The 20,350-nt window shown below is 39.5% G+C and overlaps 1 protein-coding gene across 1 annotated transcript in view; it reads right to left on the bottom strand.

Annotated features, from left to right (window-relative positions):
- The window catches only part of CDK19 (cyclin dependent kinase 19), a 136,282-nt gene that overhangs the window by 24,419 nt on the left and 91,513 nt on the right, over window positions 1-20,350 (bottom strand). The window contains exons 5-6 of the mRNA XM_064447463.1: window positions 16,096-16,153; window positions 14,523-14,654 (exon numbers count right to left, since the gene is read on the bottom strand). Of these exons, the coding sequence (XP_064303533.1) occupies window positions 14,523-14,654; window positions 16,096-16,153 (190 nt within the window). The remainder of the gene's footprint in view (window positions 1-14,522; window positions 14,655-16,095; window positions 16,154-20,350) is intronic.

Raw genomic sequence — 20,350 nt, 5'->3', positions numbered from 1 at the left:
AGATTCGCCAGATCTTCCAATCATAGAATCATTTAGATTGGAAAAGACCTTTAAGACTGAGTCCAACCGTAAACCTAATACTGCCAAGTCCGCCGCTAAATCACGTCCCTAAGCACCACATCTACAATATCTTTTAAATACCTCTGGGGATGGTGACTCCACCACTTCCCTGGGCAGCCTGTTCCAGCGCCTGACCACCCTTTCAGTGAAGACATTTTTCCTAATATCCAATCTAAACCTCCCCTGGTGCAAATCAAGGCAAGGACAACAAATACGCCAACAGACTTAAAACCCAAAAGGTGGCTGTGCAAGCAAACATGTGTCTAATTTTTTCAAATATATATCAATCGGTCTAATGAAAAGGTCTAACCTCTTTGTAAGAAAATTTTGCTTCTCTTACGCTGAGCACAGCAGCAGATTCTAAACTCACCTGGAATCTTTACACGCAGTGACATAGGAGCATAAAGCTACTATAGAAAAAGTTTATTAAGTTTTACACTGAATTTAAATGCCTAGAAATTATATTTAAAATAATAATACACCTCTAAAGGGAGATTTCCCACTTCTTTGGTCTGATAAGGTGATTAGAACATACTTGTTGCTATCATACACACACACAAGGGAAAGCTCTTCCTTTTGTACGTTAAGGTCTCAATTTTTATATGCTTCATTTAAACTTTAATCAGCAAAAGAGAAGGTCAAGGATGAAGTGGTTACTAGCCTTTTAAGTTTGACTCTTTCTATGAAGAACTGAGAATGGGATCAAACATTTACATGTGACAGGCTTTTCAAGGGGAAGCAAAAAATGGTGTCAGTGGGCTAACGGTCAGAAATTTGCTATCACTCATTGGTAAGTTAGGCAATGTTTACTGATCTTCAAACAGCATCCCAGCAGAACTTGACTGAAGAACAGAAGTTTATACTGTAAAGCCACAAAGACAAATGCTCTGCAGATAGAAAAAAACACCTCTCAGTAATCTGAAGGACGCTCACATCCAGTCAAATGTGCATCTAAGAGCAATATTTTATTTCAAGAGCGTGTGTTCTCCTGTGCCGTGATGCAGCGCCAAGATAATTCAAAACTTTTAAAGACAAAACCATGTTAATTTAAATCAGTCATGAAATCTATTATCCTCACACTTTTTTTACCTGTATGCTTCCATCCTAGCCTTTTAAACTAAGCTGCCCTTTTCTCATGTTCATACTAAGAATTTAATTTATTTCAATTACTACACCTTAAAAATATTGAAGCATCTTGACTGAAGTTCTGAGTTCACCGAAATCAACTGTAATTTTCTACAGGGCTTTAGTGGGCCAGGATTTCTTCACTCTCTCTAAACAGAGTTAATTTACCTTTTCAAAATATTTATTTTCCCCACTTAAATGTCTATTCCTCATCATATCAGCATTAAATGAAGATCCTGGATCATATGATTTCAGACTTCTACTGTGCATTACATACATTAACTAACTTGCAACATTAGACTTAAATTACTGTGGTAACCTTGACAACATAGGTACAATAGATTTAATATGGGGATTAGGCAATAGGACCAGAGGCCCTAAGTAGTCCTCTCATGCAGCAAAAATACAACTGCAAACAAAGAAACCCTGTTAAGGAACTTAAATCTTTCATTTACAGACTTTCACATTCAAAAATTTGGAAATTCCAGGTTTATGGTTCTATATGCAGCCCTGTATGCTCCTGGTGCAGCCTATGTAGTGAAAAAGACAGGAATCCTCAAGGCAGGGAAATGCGGTCTTATCAACAATGGTACCATAGAGCACAAGAACTGAACTTTTATCAACATTAGTAGCTTGAGAACTAAACTTTTACCAATATTATACCACTATTGCACAGATTTTCAGTGCCGACTTCCCAAATACTCCCTCCCCCCCCCACCCCCCCCCAAATCCTATATACCACATTTTTCATCAACAGTTCTTTAACTGTTCAGTCTTCCAAGGCTACTACTGTATAAACTAGAGTAACTACATTAGCTAGCAGTAGAGCAGGCTAACATCCTTGAGAGAAAGAAGAGAGTAATGGTTGCATGAATGCAGAATAGGGTGATGGTTCCATCTTGTTTCTTCTCTCAGTTCTTCCATAAACCGGGGTGAGCTCTAGCCTCAGGTGATGTCACTTCAGGGCAGAGAATTAGGTCACTGGGACAAGTGCCGAGTTCTGGCAAGGACAGTGTGTTACAGCCTCCTGTTTTCCCTAATCCTAAGCCTTCAGATGCGTCAGAGACGGCAGAGGACTATTATTTTTATGCCAACTCCAGTATCTCCAAGATGTAGTAAAAAACATACTTCTACTTTTGTTCCAGCGACAGCAGTGCTTATACCTAAGAGGGTCCAAGAGGTACTCTGGTGGGCTGCCAAAGCTTTTCACAGCAACAAAAGTAAAAAGAAGAATGTTCTTTCAGTGACAACTCATCAAAAGCACAAGGAATGTAATGGGTGACACAAAAGGCAGCTTTGTAGCCTCAGGGCTACTTCCCCCTACCACATATCAAATAAATGCAGCAAGTAAAGGAAGTATGAAAGCTTCTCATTGCAAAGGTCACAAGCCTCTTTTATACTGCAAAGTATCAGGCACATCTAATACAGAAACTGTTGCCATTTCCTCATGTAATGATGGAAGAACTAAGAACAGGCAAGATACGTTGCTGTTCGGTAAAACAGTATTTAAAAAAACTTTTCAGGGAACAACCACAGCTTTGCATTTTCACTTTATCATGTGAAAAGAATGATTGACAGTATCATATAATTATAGGACTGGAAAGCCGGGAACTCCCAATTACTGTTTATGCTGCTTTATCATTAATTTCCCCCTCCTCCCATTTTTCCCCCCCCATCTTATTCCATCACTGCAGGTAAGTGTCCAATGTGGTGCAATCTATATTAAATAGCACAGGATGTTAGAGAATTGTTGCCATTTTCTGTGCTCCTCTGAACTGTAGCAAATGAGAAGTGAGCAGTACGTATTCTCTGAAAGGGAAATAAACTTTTTTCCCCTAATTAAATGCAGAATATTTTAACAAAACAGCTTTTCTGCACACAACGGAGGTCTTTGGAGGTTAACTCCATGCTAAATGACAAGGGACGATGAGTTTGTAATCTGTTGTGTGCTCTCACTTGGCTTGTCTGTCATTAACTAAAAATTACAACTTTTTACTAGGTCCAACATGTCAACACTTTCAGAGCTAGCATAAGGTGAGCAAAAGGCCTGCTATCTGGTAGATGAAGTTATAACAAGGAACATGTGTGAAGAGTACTTTCCTGGCCTGTTCCAATTCACAAGTCAGACAGTCTTTCCTGGGACTTCCTAAAAGGTATTGATGCCTACCTTATTTCAGTCAACAGAGAGGAATGCACACAAAGAGATCTTGCCTCTTAGCATGGAGAGGTTTATTTGTCCATCTAAATGGAGTGCTCTGCAGTAGCTAAACATTTCTGTTACTAAGGGGATCAGCCTTACAGCTATTTCTCATAAGGCACAGAGAATAACTCCTACATAATTATAAACAAATCTATTGGATAGGCAACAAAATAAACTGCTGTGAAATGTAATTCTGCTGTCAGTCACAGCTATTGCCAAGAAATCTACTTGTGAGGCAATCCCACCTGTCTTGAGAACAAGTCATTCTACTGAATCAGTGCTGGAGTGTTGAAAGCTTCAGCTGATATTGCTGAAATAATTGTGCCTGAAGATCAAACTGTTGGATTATCTAAAAAAAATTCCTCTGCACAAGACATATGCACCTTGTTATGATAGTAGGTACTTGGTTTTGAACCAAAACCAACTTCTGTGAGTGAACGTTCGTGATATGGTAGTAAATAGAATACACTAAAAGCCTTCATTACTGCACTAGTTAGCTAGGGTAAAGTGTTTATGGAACCAGGTTTTATAACAGAGCACCTTTTGGATCTTTGAATGGCAACCTCATGTTTCATTTCAGAAAATTAAATCAGTCTTTAATCCATTGCTTTGTAAAGGAAGCCTTAAAAAAATAACGCCAAATCAAACATCTCTAAGATGCAAGTTCAACTCTGCACCAAACCATTCCCCTGCTCATATAATGAAAGGAACAATGCATTTGCAGTATATCCCCAAAAATCACAATATATCCCAACTGACATACACAGAATGGAATTGAGTGTGATCAGAACGTGGGGAAAATGATCTCCTAACCTTCTCCAAAGGTTAGGATGACACCAAGTTGAGTGGGGAAGCAGACACTCCAGAAGGGAGAGCTGCTCTGCAGGGAGATCTGGATAGGCTGGAAGAGTGGGCCAGCCAGAACCTTATGAAGTTCAACAAGGACAAGTGTAAGGTCATGCACCTGGGAAAACATAATCCGGGAGTGCAGCACAGACTGGGATCCACCTGGCTGGAGAGCAGCTCTGTGGAAAGGGACCTGGGGGTCCTGGTGGACAGGAAGCTCAACATGAGTGAACAGTGGGCTGCTGCGGCCAAGAAGGCCAACAGGATGCTGGGCTGCATCAAAAAGTGCATCACCATCAGAGATAAAGAAGTCATCATCCCACTCTACTCAGAGCTTGTCAGGCCACACCTGGAGTACTGTGTACAGTTCTGGTCCCCCCTATACAAAAAGGCTGTGGACAGGCTGGGAGGGCTCCAGAGAAGGGCCACCAAGATGATCAAAGGCCTGGGAAGCTGCCATATGAGGACAGGCTGGGAGAACTGGGTTTGTTCAGCCTTGAGAAAAGGAGGCTCAGAGGGAATCTCATCACCATGTACCAGTACTTAAGGGGCAGCCTCAAAGAAGATGGAGACTCCCTTTTTACATGGAGTCACATGGAGAGGACAAGGGGGAATAGATACAAGTTGCTCTTGGGGAGATTCCGATTGGGCAAGAGAGGAAAATTTTTACAGTGAGGACAGTCAGCCACTGGAATAATCTCCCCAGGGAAGGGGTTGACTCGGCCACATTGGACACTTGAAAGAGTCGTCTGGACAGGGTGCTGGGCCATCTTGTCTAGACTGTGCTATTCCTAGAAAGATTCCCTGAGGTCCCTTCCAACCTGTGATTCTGTGAAATGCTGAGTCTTGCTTTCTCATGTCATCATTCATGTTCCATTTCCATGTTAGGAGTTAGGATCCATTATTTGTTCTGGGCTATGACAGACATTGCAAGAACTCCTGCCTTACTTCCCTAAATATTTTTTTTTTAACTGAGCTCACAGCATAGGTTGCTCAGGGAGGTTAGAGAATCAATTCTGCTGCTGCTGCTGCAAAGCTCATCTGCCTGGTAAAGGGCAAAATCAGTGAGATACTTGGGAAGACAAAGCTTGCTGATGTAAGAGGCGCTATAGTTGTTAACAGCTGGGAAGAACATGAAACTGGTACTCTGAGTGAAAAATAATTAGAAGGAAAAAGACATGGAACTGAGACTACCACCAGCAGAGAGGGTTTTTTTGGCCCACAAATCATTGACAATTTTTGATGTACATGGGTGCTAAGCAGAGACAGATTTTTGAAGGCACTTCTTGTTCAAAGTGGCTTTTAATCACAAAGCTGTTACTATAGAGGATATTCTGTCTTCTGAGTATTTTTATGTTATTTTAATTTTCCTGCTCTAAAATAATCCACGTACAGTTAAGTCATAGTAATCACACAACAGCAAATCTGCCAAAACATTGAATAAACAGGCAAAACCACCTGGTTGTTCTCTTCATATGTTTTCCAAGAGGAGAGAATCACGAACATATGAAAAAGTATTTGGTGACCATGAGTGGAAGTTTCCGGGGTAATTTACAGAGCAATTAGCAGATTCTAGTTGTGACTGAAGATTCAGCAGTTTTGTTTTCATTTTCCTTTTCCTTTTTAATGTCCAGAATGTGTATATTTCTTAAGCTAACTGCAGATGCTAAGTGACATCCCAGGTTTTCAGACAAATTAATCCATACACTGAGGTAACAAAAATAATTCATAACACACTTGTGCTGGAGCTCCCTATTATCACTAGATGATTTTATCTTCAGGACGATACCATTAAGAGGATACCCACTTTATAGACAATGAAACACCACATAGGATGGATTAAATGACATGCTGTAAACTACATACAACACCTGGGACTGAACCATTACTTAAATCCAAGTCTCCTGAGACCCAGCTTAATGTTCTAAGAGACAAAACTTTACTGTCTGCCCCACTTTAGAGTACCTCCATTGGTTTTATAACAGCAGACACAGGTCTGACCAACTGCACTCTTCTCATTTTCCTTACTATTAAGCTAACACACACTCCAACATACCTCTCAGACTCTTCAGAGTTGACAACGGCCACCAGCTTTACTAGCTAATTTCCAGTCATCAACATATTTGAGAAGCAAGAGCAACAGAGCTGTTTGGAGAAGGCAGGAACTAGTATGCTAAATCTCAAAACAGTTAATGTTTTAAAGTGTATAACAACCCTGTGGACAATATTCCTGGAGTTGCTGTTTCCCAAAAGACTAATTAAAGTAGTTTTAAATTGTTTTATTTAAGTGACCTAATAATCCTTTATAAAACTTTACATTTCTTAGGTGATTGCAGTGATAAGATTGTCGAGGTAGCAAATGCCTTTTTTTTAAAAAAAAAAAAAGAAGATACTTGTATAGTATTTTAGAGATCACTGTCAAGCAAGAGGAAAAAACAGCAGTATATCATCCAGCACCTGCAATAACTAGATAAGAGAGCAACAATTAATCTTTGGTATTAAAATATTTTGCCTCTCAGAGAAAGCATGTGAACAACTGCGATAATGAAAATGAAGAAAGCTTGCCACATGCCAAAATAAGTTTACCACAAAATATCGTCTGATTCCAATTACTTCCCATGTCATATAACATTGCCCAGGGCATGAACAAGGCTCCCTTCCTGGTGCAGCCTGAGTTTTTCTTTTCAGAGCGCATAAATTAATATTTTCCAAACTTCTCTACTTTTCTAGTTTTTCCACAGCCCCTTCCCCTCAAATCAAAATCTGTAACAATCAGGAAGTGGATCCCTATGCAGCAAACAGAAGCTGACTGACTAGATTTGCTTTTCTTAACTACCTCTGATGGATATTTAAAAGCAGTCCCCATACTCCCATGGCTCCACAGACCACAGGTGGGGAACCTCCCCTGTGCATTTTTTCCTAAGGACTTTTCAATCTTCTGGTCAGGCCCATTTGTAACGTCTAGTTTACCAGATTTTCCAGATAGGTCTTATTTCTCCTCCTTCCCCTCAACTCTCCTGGAACAAGAGACCAGAAGAGCTTTAGGCATTAGTCCAAGATTTCCAGAGGCCCCACAGCCTGGCCAGCGTGCCAACAATCTGTGCGCGTACAGTAAGGACATCTGATGCACTCAGAATGTGTGGGACTCGCTGCATAGGCAATATGGAACACATATGCACATATTTCCATCCTAAATCCTACATAATATACCCCAGATACTTCCCTCTCCTTTTTTCCTGCATAAAGTCAAATGAAGTTGTTGAAACGCTGACGGATCCCAGCATTCATTATAAATTCATTCCCTTTGATACACCTAATATTTTCCCGTGACATTTGCTTTCAAAGGCATTTTGATATCTGCTTATACCTTTCACACGTTTCCAGCTTCCATAACCATATGTTAGTCTGGAAATGGAATGAGGTGACAATGCACTGCCCAAGCTTTAAATTACAGTTTCTCTATACCTAAATCTTGTTCGGGCTGGTAAATGCAGTTGCCACATGGCCATTTCTGACATTCCTGCTGATTTATAATCTAGACAAATGAGGAAAGGTAACTAAGCAATAGAGGTTTCTCGGGTTCTCAGCTTTATTTTTTCACAATAAATAATCCCATCCTTTTTCGGCGCGAGACAGCGTCTTAGCCTTGCTTCTGGGGTGGTTGAATGATCGCTCTGAAGTCCTCTTTTGTCAACAAAATCCAGACCATCTGAAATACTATAAGCCATCCAATGCCATTTATCAAATATACTATTTCTTTAATTAAGGCAAGTGCTAAAGAGAAATAAGATAACATGCTCTTGTTTGATAGCACTGCTAACTATACAAGCTGCAACTTGATAAAAAACAAGTCTTAATTATGCTACTTCCTTGACATTAATGCTGTAAGATGCCCCAGAATGAATCATAGTAGAGACTGCCACATGCTTTCTTAAAAACCGATGATGAAAAAGAGTTCTTACTACTTACTTTACTTACTAAAACATTCTTTACTGTTTTGATGTTCCCAGAGTAAAAAAAAATCTGATTAATTTCTCCTTTCAAGCTGAAAGCCAGCTCCAGCTCACCTTTTCCCTCATTTTGCCACAGTCATTTCCTTTATTTTCCTTAAAATTATAGTGTAGAAGTCTTTGCCCATCCATGAAAGGAACACTGTACCTTGCCACTTACTTCAACGTTGTTTCTTTAGTATTTTGAGTATAAAGGCATTTTCTGTTGTGCTGGAGAGCTTCTAAAAGTTCAGTAATTTTATTAACGTTTCCATGATCACGAGCATTTTACATTTTCACAGTTACTTGGCTTCACCCAAAGCTTGTTCAAGTTACTTTTATTTGCATATTTTACTTCTTTGCCAGAGCATTAGGATCCGATGAACACATGGGAACAGATTCTGCTTTTAAATTATGGTGCTGGAAATGCAGACCGACTTCCACAGGCTACAATAAATTTAGTACAAATTTATATTGTGGTAACAGAACAGAAAGTGACCTTTGGCTTCTACAACACCGTTTTCCCAATTTGCATTCATCTAGTAAGTTAGTTGCTTGTAACTATGGTAGCAGATTATATAAGAAACTTTATTTACAAGTAGAGCTTAGATTATAAACGTTCACAGTTCAGGAAACTAAATATTATTCCCCGTGAAACCCTAACACAGGCTTTTTACTGTCCTTTTACCATGCAGAATGCAAAAGCTATTTCTGTTTTTCAGCAACAGTATTTTCTTGACTCCTGCATCTCCTTAAAGCATGTTATATACATGATGAAAACTACTTGTTCTGCAAGGAAATAAATGAAAAGTAGACTATTTCATTACTATGAAGGAACGAATTAAATAAAGGGGAAAGTGGCACTGAAAAATTACCTCTAAAAGAATGAAACGTGTGTATATACTGTTTTGTGTAATACAGAGTTTTTCTAAACAGACTGTATTTAGTCCAATATTTCCCCAAAGGTAAACCCACAAAATATAACTAAGATCAGGTCCAGAAAACAGAAACAAAAATCCTGAGTGAGACAAAAGTAAAATTCTAATTTCATTCTTCGATCATCTATGAGAAGTATTTACATGCAAGCAAGAATCCATAAAGGCTTTATTACAAGAACAAAACCAAACAGGACACTATAGTAGACAGTGTCCAGGATATTATGAATAATAATTAACATTATATGTGAAGATAAGGAAGAGAGTATTACATATGGAATACAGAAAATATATTTAAAGTAAAATAAAATCAAGACTAAGCCACAGTAAAAACCTAAGCAAACATCTGAATTATGTAGCAACTGTTGGACAATGTTCAGTGTGTTGCAGCAAAGAACTGACGACAGTGCACTCCTAGCAAATTGAAACAAAAATATTTCTCAAAGTGATAAAATGGGAAGAGAATAGACTAAAGCTGGCATGACACTGCTTTTAATCTGATTTTACTGATATTTACCAATTATACAAAATTGTATATTATATAAAAGGCATAAGAAAATAGCTATGGAAAATACGCAGCTATACCAAATAGCCTGTCATTTCCTTTTTCATAAATTGCTACCTAATCACCTTTCTTCTAAATTATTATTTCCAACTGAAGAGCAGTTAAATGAGAATCTTATATAATTTATGAGTTATTACTAAAAGCGATATATTAGGGCTCCTGAGAATTAGGTAATATTAAAAGAGGTTAAAAATGTATTTCTTGCATAGAGATTTAAGAGAGAGCTTTAAGAGTTGCATCCTTTGCCAAAAACATTAGCATTCAAGTTAAACTCTCACTAGTGTGCTCATTAAGATTGCCTTTTTTTTAAGTGCACATAATGCTAGAAGCAAAACACAAGTTTGGACTCATAAACTGCTTAAACATCACTGCTGTCATTTTGTTACCCACGTCTTCCCTTTGCCTTAAAGCTGCACATAGATCACCTCCAGGTACTTTTATTCTTTTCTTTTCAGTCACATGCTCCTCTAATCCTTCAGTCAGCCTACAAATCTCACCTTGAAACTTTCCTTGTTTTCATTTCCATATTTTTCACTTTGCTCCCCAAACTGTTTTGAGTGCCCTCAGCGCTCACACTGCACACCAGGTACTATATGACCCACTCACACCCCTCCTGGGGATTCACTGGTGCGGCTCTGATACAAGAAATAAAAGCCTCAGAAATAATAAACTACTAGCAAAACCAGATCTCGCTGAAGCAGCATCATCCTCTAAAGTTTCATAGGGACTCCTTGTCAGTGTTTTAGTGCAGACTACAGATCCCTCAGGGCAAGAACCAAGTAATTTATGACATAATTTAAAAAACCAACGGCATTACACTAACTCATTCTTCAAAGAGATATCCTGAGATAATGGTCCATATCATTCACCTAAATCTGCAAACAATATGCTATCTATCAAAAATAGGTAACTGTCACTTAAGGTAACTTCCCAGTACCACGCACACAAGTCACCCAGTAATCTGGTCCACTCACATCTGTGTTTCACAAAATCAACGTAGGGAAGTTTAAGCATCTAACTTAGAGGCGTTTAGGGTAATCCTGTTGGCATTTTCTTTAAACACTTCTGGTAGCTGTTTTCACCCACTACAGGGTACAGCAAACAGAGACTTTAGAAGTCAGCATCCCAGTTTGCATAGTGGCAAATGCAAAGGAAGCCCTAACAGTCTGCTTCAGACAACATGGGATTGTGCCACAACCATGGAGGGGAGCGGGGTGGGAGGCACTACAAGGCTCTACCCCCCAGGCACCCACTGGAGAAGATACCCTGGGGAACCAGAGGCCTCAGCCAAGACAGAGCTCCAGAGGAGAGAGGGTGCTGCCACGCAGGACTCTGGCTACAGGGTGACACTGGCTTCACAGTGAGATACACACAGGCTGGGGCACCTGCGAAAGTCACCAGCGAAAGGAGGTGAACAGACTCGGTAGCATCATGGAGAATAAAGTCACCTCAGGGACCCTGCAAAAGTTCCTGTAGAACGTTGGGGTAAATTTCTTCATACAGATACCACATCGGTCATCTTTCAGATCTGCTGCTCAGGAAGAAGGAAGAACTGGCTGGGGATATGATAATGGCAGCCTTGGCTGTAACAACCATGAAATAGTGGAGTAGTGAAGGCAAGTAGCAGAACACAGGCTCTGGGCTTCAGGAAAAACTAGCTACATCACCAGGGTCTGAGGAAGGTGGTTAATGGTTTATATTCCAGCCTGGAGGCTGATTACAAGTGAAGTACCCCAGAGGCCTATGAGACCTATTCAGGTTAGTATCTTTACCAATGCCAAGGAAGAGGAGCTGGAACATCCCCCCATCAAGTTGTGGATGAAGGAAAACTGGGGGAACAGTTGATACACTTGAGGGTAGAGCTGCCATTCAGAGGGAACTAGAAGGGTAGGAGGAATGGGCCACAGAAAACTCATGAAATTCAACAAGGACAAATATGAAGTCCAGCACTCATGATGGACTAACCCCCTGCAGTGGTTCAGGTGGGGGACTGACTGGCTGGTGAACATTTCTGCAGAAAAGCATGTGGGGTTTCCAGTAGACATCAGGTGAAACATGAGCCAGCAGTGTACCCTGGTAGTGATGAACTAACAGCATCAATAGGATGTATTGGCTGTATCAACAGCAGCACAGCCAGCAGATGCAGAGAAGTGATTATTCCCCTTTACTTAGCACTTGCTGGACCACATCTGAGGCACTCTGGGGACCTGAATACAAGACAGACTTTGACAACCTGGAGCAAGTTCAGTGGAGAGCCACCACCATGGTCAGAGGCTGGCAAACCTGCTCTGGGAGGGGAGGCTGAGGGACACAGTCATGACGAGATTGAAGAGGAACCTATGAGCGGCCTCCCCAGTAACTACAGAGAGCTGACCAAGACAATGGAGCCAGGCTTTTTACAGTGGTATATGACAGGAGAACGAGAGATTACAGGCATATACTGAAAAAGTTTTGACTAGATATAAGGAAAAAATTCTTCACTATTTAGCACTGGAACAGATCATTCAGAGAGGGTGTGGAACCTTTGTTTTACATCATTTTCAAGACCTGGCTCAATGTCCTGGTTTTGGCTGAGAGAGAGTTAATTTTCTTCCCAGTAGCTGCTATAGTGCTGTGTTTTGGATTTAGGATGAGAGTAATGTTGAGAACACACTGATGTTTTTGTTGTTGCTAAGCAGTGCTTACACTAAGTCAAGGGTTTTTCATCTTTTCATGCTCTGCGAGGTGCACAAGAAGTCAGGTAGGGGCACAGCCAAGAGAGCTGATCTAAACTGGGTAAAGGGATATTCCATACCATATGATGTCATGCTCAGTATATAAGCTGGGGGTATTTGACTGGTTGGCCCGCAGGCAGTGATTGGTGGTTGGGTACTGGCTGGACATTGGTTGGCAGGTGGTGAGGGGTTGCATCACTTGTTTTTCTTGGGTTTTGTTTCTCGGTCTCTCTAGTTGTTTTCCTTTTCATTAAAATTTTTATTATTATTACTAGTATTATTATTACTATTTTATTTCAATTATTAAACTGTTGTTATCTCAACCCACAAGTTTTCTTACTTTTGCTCTTCAGATTCTCTCCCCGATCCCACCAGGAGGCCAGGAGGGTGAGTGAGAGGCTGCGTGGTCCTTGGTTGCCTACTGGAGCTAAATCACAACACTGGACAAATCCCTCAGCAACCTGTTCTGAATTCAGAGTGGACCCTGTTTTAAACAAGAGGATGGACAAGAGACCTCCTAAGGTCCCTTTCGACCTGACTGAATCTATCTGCATTAGTATTTTACTTTGGACCAGGAGTTTGCTTTTGAAATGGATTGTTGTCCACATCTATGACACTTCAGCTTGTGCTGCAGAGCTCTCTCAGAGTACACAAAATAAACTCCTTTGGGATGAAATTAAACCAAAAGGTGTGCATCAGCCACTAATGAGCAGTAGTCTGTTGGACTAGGCCAAAGAAAGCCCAAAGTACTCCCCTTTCTCCAAAACACATATAATGGGGACACTAGGTACCCAGTACCCTTTTGCTTTACAGATGCACTGCTGCTGTGCCACACTACTTGCTAATGTAGACATCTTAATCTGAATAGCGATGTTTTTCCATTTCAGCAGATGAAAAGGAACGCTAGCATATAAAGCCCAACTTTTTGGCTTTTTCATGCTAACAATCTTTGTCCAAGGATAGAAACGCATGTTACCTGCCTGCAAGACTTGAACGTATGTATTCTCACTAGAGCTACGCAGAGATCTTTTTGCCCTTCCTAACAGTTCCTGCACATTCAAGGCAAGATCAACAAAGCAAGCAGTGTTTTGCCTTACACAGGTCCTCCTGCACTGGAGGATTCCAAATGGGAGAGAAAAGCAATAGAGAAATGTGAAATGCAAGTCCACAAAGCCAGGTGACAGTTTATTAATTTTTTTTAACCTTTCTCAAACTATCATATACAGCAGGAGTTATTTGAAAAAGGCAGACTGTGAGACTTTTAAAGTGTTGGTTCACCCAGCTGAACATTGAACAGAGATGCTAGTATAACACTGTGTTTTGTAATGCTCTGCACAAAGGCCCCCATAGCATCTCCAAAAACTTCTATAACAGGAAAATGCCTGCAACTCCCAAGAAAGTCACCTGTGTACACACAGGAACAGTGTAACCCCATTAACAGAGGGACACCATTTCCTTTGCCATTCTCTTCAACATATAACCTAATCACACAGACAGGATACCTCCAGTGCATCTCAGTGGTTTTATTCTCTAAACAGTTAGGCACGAGGCTGATTGTGCTTATGGAACTTACTAAGGCGGAAGACAGACAAGAGCCTGGCAACCAGCATTTCCTGAACATGGAGCTTCCTAAGTCATCAGGAGTGAATTATCTACAGATTGTGCACAACACAGGAGACTGCCCTTCTCCTTATCAAGCCACACACTTCATAGAAGCATCTGGACATGAAGCACCCCAGAACACCACCACTTAAACAGCCATACTCTTTCTCTTTTGAAGGTTTACAAGATTACAAGATCTCTGAGCCCATATCAAAAAACCATAGAAACCAATGCAAAGAATATTTTTATTTTAAAAGCAAACAACACATTTGACATGTCTAACATTAACCTTAAGTCATATTGACAAATAAAAGCACAGTCCTCAAAAAGTTTCAATCTGGATTAATCTTTTATGGATTGGATCATACTCCATCTGCTGCTACTTCATGAAAAAAAACTAGCTGGTCAGTTGATTATCATATCTACTATAAGGCTACTCTCCTTTACAACACTTAAAGGTAAACCTCTTTCTTGCAGAGAACTCACCAATGGCCTTTGTGTAATGTCTGGCTCCAAGTAACAGCTCTGGAGCTCTGTACCAGAAAGTCACCACAACAGGATCTAAGTCTGCCAATGGCTTCAAAGGTGAGTTGAACAATCTTGCAAAACCCATATCAGCTGGGGATGGGGGGGAGGAAAAAAAAAAAAAAAAGACAGACCATTTAAAATTTTAATACAACTAAATCAGAATTTAACAGTATTGCCAAAAGGCAATTATAACAAAAGCTCAAAAAGTTTGAAACTTACAAATCAAAGTTTCTAAGCAAGCAACAAGTTATTCATAACAATACTGGGCCAAATTTATCTAAGGCTGAATTCTATTTACTTCATTTATAAGACTATGAATGATGACATTTGACTTTTAAGTGTTTTCCTCATAATACTCTAAAACTTTACATAACACAGATGTTACAATGGAATTGTAACAGAAACCTGGTTAACTAAAGTCAATAGTAGTAGGTCTCTAATGTACATTTTCTCTTTTATTTTAATATAGGTTTACAAAACTATGAGCCCCTGTGACTGCTATATATTTACCCAAAGTGCAAAACCAAAACAACTGCAGTGTAGATTGCTTTGCACTATATTTCAAAGTATGCCTCCTACCTGATTTGGAAGAACAAACTCCAGAATCAGGAAAAACTTTTTAACTGGGTATTACTGAAATCGGTGAGCGTACACTGTTACAGAGATATAAAACGAATGCTTACATTTAAAATATACAACTCAAAAATTCTCTCTAGAAACAACCTTGTAAGTAACTAAGAAATGCTAGACAGGGAAGTACAAAATTTGGGTGTATATTCAAAACCATACATATTAATCCAAGTCTGAAACTTACATTTTACGCAACTTCACCTAAATCTTTGTGCTTCCAAGTTATGAAATGCCAGGTATAATTTTCTTGCAGTTACCCATATTAATACAAGCATATGAATCAGAAATGGTTAGCTGAACATTTTCAAGTACAACAGAAGTCAATTAATAGAAAAGAGGTTCCAGTACATTACTTCTTTCTTGATGATTGCCACAAGCTTTATTAAAAAAAACCCTTTATATCCACATGACTAAAGCTTACGATCTGCACAGGTAATTAGATTTTGGATAAAGACCATCAGTTACATGTGTTTCCCACCTTGGCGCCGAATAGCCTTTTGCATAGCAGATCTTTAGACCTCTACAAACGTGTGCATTGATGTTATTTATATAAAAATAATTAAGAACAAATACAATTTACAAGGAACAATGTTATACTAACTAATCATAGTAGAAGTCAAAAGAACCCTGGCCATAGCCATTGTTCTATGTGCTTATTACTTTCTTGTTTCTTACAGATGCTTTATTTTGCCAGATGTCCTTGGCAAGCTTTATAAATGCCTAATAATATGTTTGAAATATCTTAAGCTTGTAAACTCAGTGAATGAGATTTAAAATTGAACTAGATGTTTTGCATACATACACTCAAAGAATAATTATGATTTGTTTCTATTTTGCACTGAAGATGCAATTTTTTAAGCAATTCCTTAGCTGTGCAATGACATTTTCTCAAAATGTTTACCTATTTTTACTCTTCCTCTTTCAGGACCTTCACCCATTACCAGAATGTTTGCTGGTTTCTGGAAAAGAGAAAGCAGGTTATTTAGTTGTCCGGCCTTTGGTGATTATCTTCAAGAATAATAAAAATATGTGCATTTACTTTATAACAAAAACATTTCCATAAATACCCTTATAAGTATAAAATTACCATAACTTTATGTTTTGCTGACATTTAGCTTTTATCCCTAGTTACCGATTTTACAATTAGAAAAATAGTAAAGTACTTTGACATTTCACAGGAAGACATGCACTCTTTAATTAAATTTTCATTTCCATTTTTACCAGAATGATCACGTTCATTGGTGAGATTTTCTTCTACAGGAAAATTTTACACCAGGCTAACATTTATGCTACACATTGATAATCAGTCAAGAACTATTTCTGCTAGTATAACTGACTGAAAATTATGCCAAATCTTGGTACACAAATGCATAGATGAGAGTTGCTTTTATTATCAACATATTTTAACATATCAACATTTTTAGAGCTGTGCTTGCTTTTAGTGTATGAATGATAAAAATCACATTGGCAAAAGCATTTTTTCCCCTGAGTGAGTTGATTTCATGCTATGAGAATTCACTTAAAACAGAAGTATACAAGGACAGCTACATCCACAAGCTTCTGACAGTGTAGACAGCAGCTTTACAAGTAGAACAAAACCTTTATATGTATTTTATGCAATCTGCAGTTGTTCATAACCACCCGCTTGTGAACACTGTATAAAATCTGCACGTGAAATCACAGCAATTGTTCTGCAGTTAGGATCTAGGTTCTCTCAGACATCGATAGTCACTCCTTGGAAGCTTTTCCCCTTTTGTGTTAACAGCTGTAAAGTAGCAAATGAGATTGAAAACATTAAGTGATTTGAATGAAAAGATGTGTAACACAGTTTCAAAGCAGAATCTCTGGAAGGTCCATCTGAACATTACTTATATTTAAAATCCCTAATGCCTGAAGAGGTCTGCCTGAGCAGGATTTATTCAAGAATCTGAAAGAGATGTCCAGAAAGCTACAGTCAGAATCTCACTTAATTTCTCAGTTCCTAACACTTGCACTACTCCCCTGAAATGAGACACTCAAACTAGGGTTACTAATATAGCTCAAAATTGCACTACTTCACCTATTCTTTCTCCTTCCCTCCAGGAAGCTGTTCTCCTTTCCCACCTCACCCCCAGCACTAGAAATAGCTTCTTCCCTGGCTTCAGCCACAGCCTTTCTTTCCAGTCCTGCTCCAGATGCCATTGCCTCTTCTAATCCTCCTTTTTAAATCTCAGTATAATTCTCAACACCACCCCTGACTTCTCATTCCCCAACATATTTTTTGAACCCTTCAGAGGAATACGCACTCCCTCCATGGAGAATGCAACAGCTATTTTAATTGATCTTGAGTAAACGCTCACCAGCAAATCTAGGAAAGATAAAGATGATGCTTGCTCTTAGCTAATATTTAATGACAATGAAATCAACGCTTCAAGGCAACTGGTCAAAATCTGGATTTACATTTGTGTGTTACCCTGAACTGAATATTCTGGAGAACATAACAATCTCTTTCTGCATAATCAGAAACCAGGCAGCAAGGGAAGCATGCGTGTTCACACTATACTTTACCTGCTAGAGATCATTTAGCTAAAATTGTCCCAAGACAGCAAAATTCCAGTTCCCTTGTCAGAATTCTTCCCTAAAATCCTGCCTAGTAACCTTGACTGAGAGGTGAGTATGAATCAAAACCACTTCAATAGACCTTTACATTCAGAATTGGATTTTAGACACTATAAAATGCATTTATTTGTCACATGAACAGAGCTGATAAAAATGCAGTTACTGCACCGATTTCTAGGTTAGTTTTTTTCTACCGAAGAAGTATGTTGTAAGAGATGAACTGTGTAACACCAGGAGATGTACTAAGATAAAATTTAACACCTAAGCCGATACAACAGGATTCTCAAAACATCTCATAAGATTCATATTTTACCTGTAATATTACAAGATTCTTCAAGCAGCAATTTCTTCATAGAAAAAAGTACAATTTTATCTGCTGACATAAACCACAATATTCATAGAATAGTCCAGGTTGGAAAGGACCTCTGGAGATCATCAAGTCCAACCCCCTTGCTCAAAGCAGGGCTAGCTACTGCAGATTGCTCAGGCCTGAGTCCAGTTGGGTTTTAAACATCTCCAGGGATGGAGACTCCACAGCCTCTCTGTGAAACCTCTTCCAGTGTTTGGCCACCCTCACAGTAAAAAAAAAATTAAAATGTTTCTTTGTACATTTAATATATGCCCATTGCCTCTTCTTCTTTCACTGGATAGCACTGAGAAGAGTCTGGTTCAGTTTTCTTTACTCATGCTTACCAATATGCATACATACCTGATAATATCCCCCCCAAGCCTTCTCTTCTTGAGGCTGAACAGTCCCAGCTCCCTCAGCCTCAGAAAGACACCCCGAACACCTAAGCAACTTAGTGGCCCTATATGCAAGGGGATAGACTAGGTTAGAACCTATGGAAACAAGGAACTTGTCCATTTAAGTATTTTTAAGCCAGAGCATTTTGAAAAGATGTTGTTTCATTTAAAATTTAAATCTGTACTAATATTTAATCCACTGAGGATCAGAACCCTGCTCAAGCAGCCAGCAGAGAAGCACACTGATTTATAAATTCACCAGATCACATATCCATTAGCTCTTGTGAATCTCTCTGAGAGAGTTATGGGGTGAGAGAGATGGAAAACAGAAGGAATCAAGTGTGAAACAATCAAAAACTTAGTCTTCTTTCCAAAAAAGCAAGTGCCTCTCCTGAGGCGGCACCACCAACGTGGGGAACAACCGGCATTTCATGGATGGCATCCTGGTGCCTGCAGGATCCCCCACTGATCTGCACACTGCTCTCTCACTAAGAGCTTGCATTGCAGCAGCTTCCTGTGAGGTGAGAAGTCTTCATTCAAACTTGTTCCTCAAGTCAGAAGAACACAACCTGAACTTGCTTTTTATTTCCCACACGATACTGCTTGGTTATCAGCTACTAAAAATTTAAGAACTTTCCAAGTTCTTCTTGCTAATCAAAGTTGCTCTGGTTAGAAAAGCATTTTCAACTGTATGTATACTGAACCAGTCAAAGTAGCACCAACCTGACAGGACCCATCTTTCTGAGATGAGAAAAATGATATCTAGGCCCCTGTGCCCATGAATTTTTATCTAATAAAAATAAACAGCTTCAGAGGAGCTTAAAACAAAGGTCACGTGTTTTGTGGTTGTTTTATATAATAATGACTTTAACAGTGTAAGCTCCTCACTTCCCCAGAGTCTTCATGACACACAAGTTGCGCTGAGAGCAACCCAACCCTCAAGGAGCAGGGGTTCCTCGGGACCTTGGCTAAACAAGCAGCACCAAGGCAGAGCAGCAGAACTCCAGGTGCTCAGGTATGGAAGAGAGACTTTGGGTTATTTCAGAGGGATTAATTTGGCATCAGACATCCTCAGGAAAGTAGGTAACGAACATTTCCAGTCATGAGGTAAGTGAGAGAACTGCTAAAGGGAATGCAAACAACTGCTTTTTGGAGAAGGGAGAACATGTTAGTCTAATCTCTGGATACGTAGGATTTTAAGTATCGAAACATCTTACTCTGAGATAGTCAAACTAGAATTATAGTCTAGTATAACATAGTTACTGGACAGCTGCAAAAGTCAGATTAAAAAGTGTGAATCCGAGGAATTAAAAAGCCCCATACCTCATGTATGTTCAGCCTACATGCAGGTTATAAGCACCAGTCTAGTTCCTGAAACAAATCTTAGTGCTGTCCACGCAATGGAGAAAATGGGGTTTTAGGTGGCAGAAAACATGGAAGGCCCAAGCAGCGAAGAGACCAAAACCTGACACATACTTAGAGTATATCACGTCTCTTTCCCAGAGGACAGAATTTTATTCAAGTAAGGTTGAGAAGCCCTGCTTAAAATTATTAACTAACTCCTTAGTAAAGGGTGAGATAACTCAACAAGACTACACTTCTGAGCCAGTTACATCCCAATTAATACCCACTCTATTTTCCTCAAACTCTCCCCTTGCTGAGAACAGAAAACACCAGCTGGGAAGCAAAGCAATGCTGCTGCGTCTCCACCTATCTAGTTGCTATAGAAACAAGAGAAACAGTAAGAGTTGGGAGCCTCACATTTAAGATCAGCTATAAAAATGAACAGATAAATCCCTGCTGAGAAATGCAGT

This window comes from Phalacrocorax carbo, chromosome 3, assembly GCF_963921805.1.
Source record: "Phalacrocorax carbo chromosome 3, bPhaCar2.1, whole genome shotgun sequence".
Classification (NCBI taxonomy): domain Eukaryota; kingdom Metazoa; phylum Chordata; class Aves; order Suliformes; family Phalacrocoracidae; genus Phalacrocorax; species Phalacrocorax carbo.
Note: the sequence above shows the minus strand (reverse complement) of the source record. Positions and strands in the feature narration are given on the sequence as shown.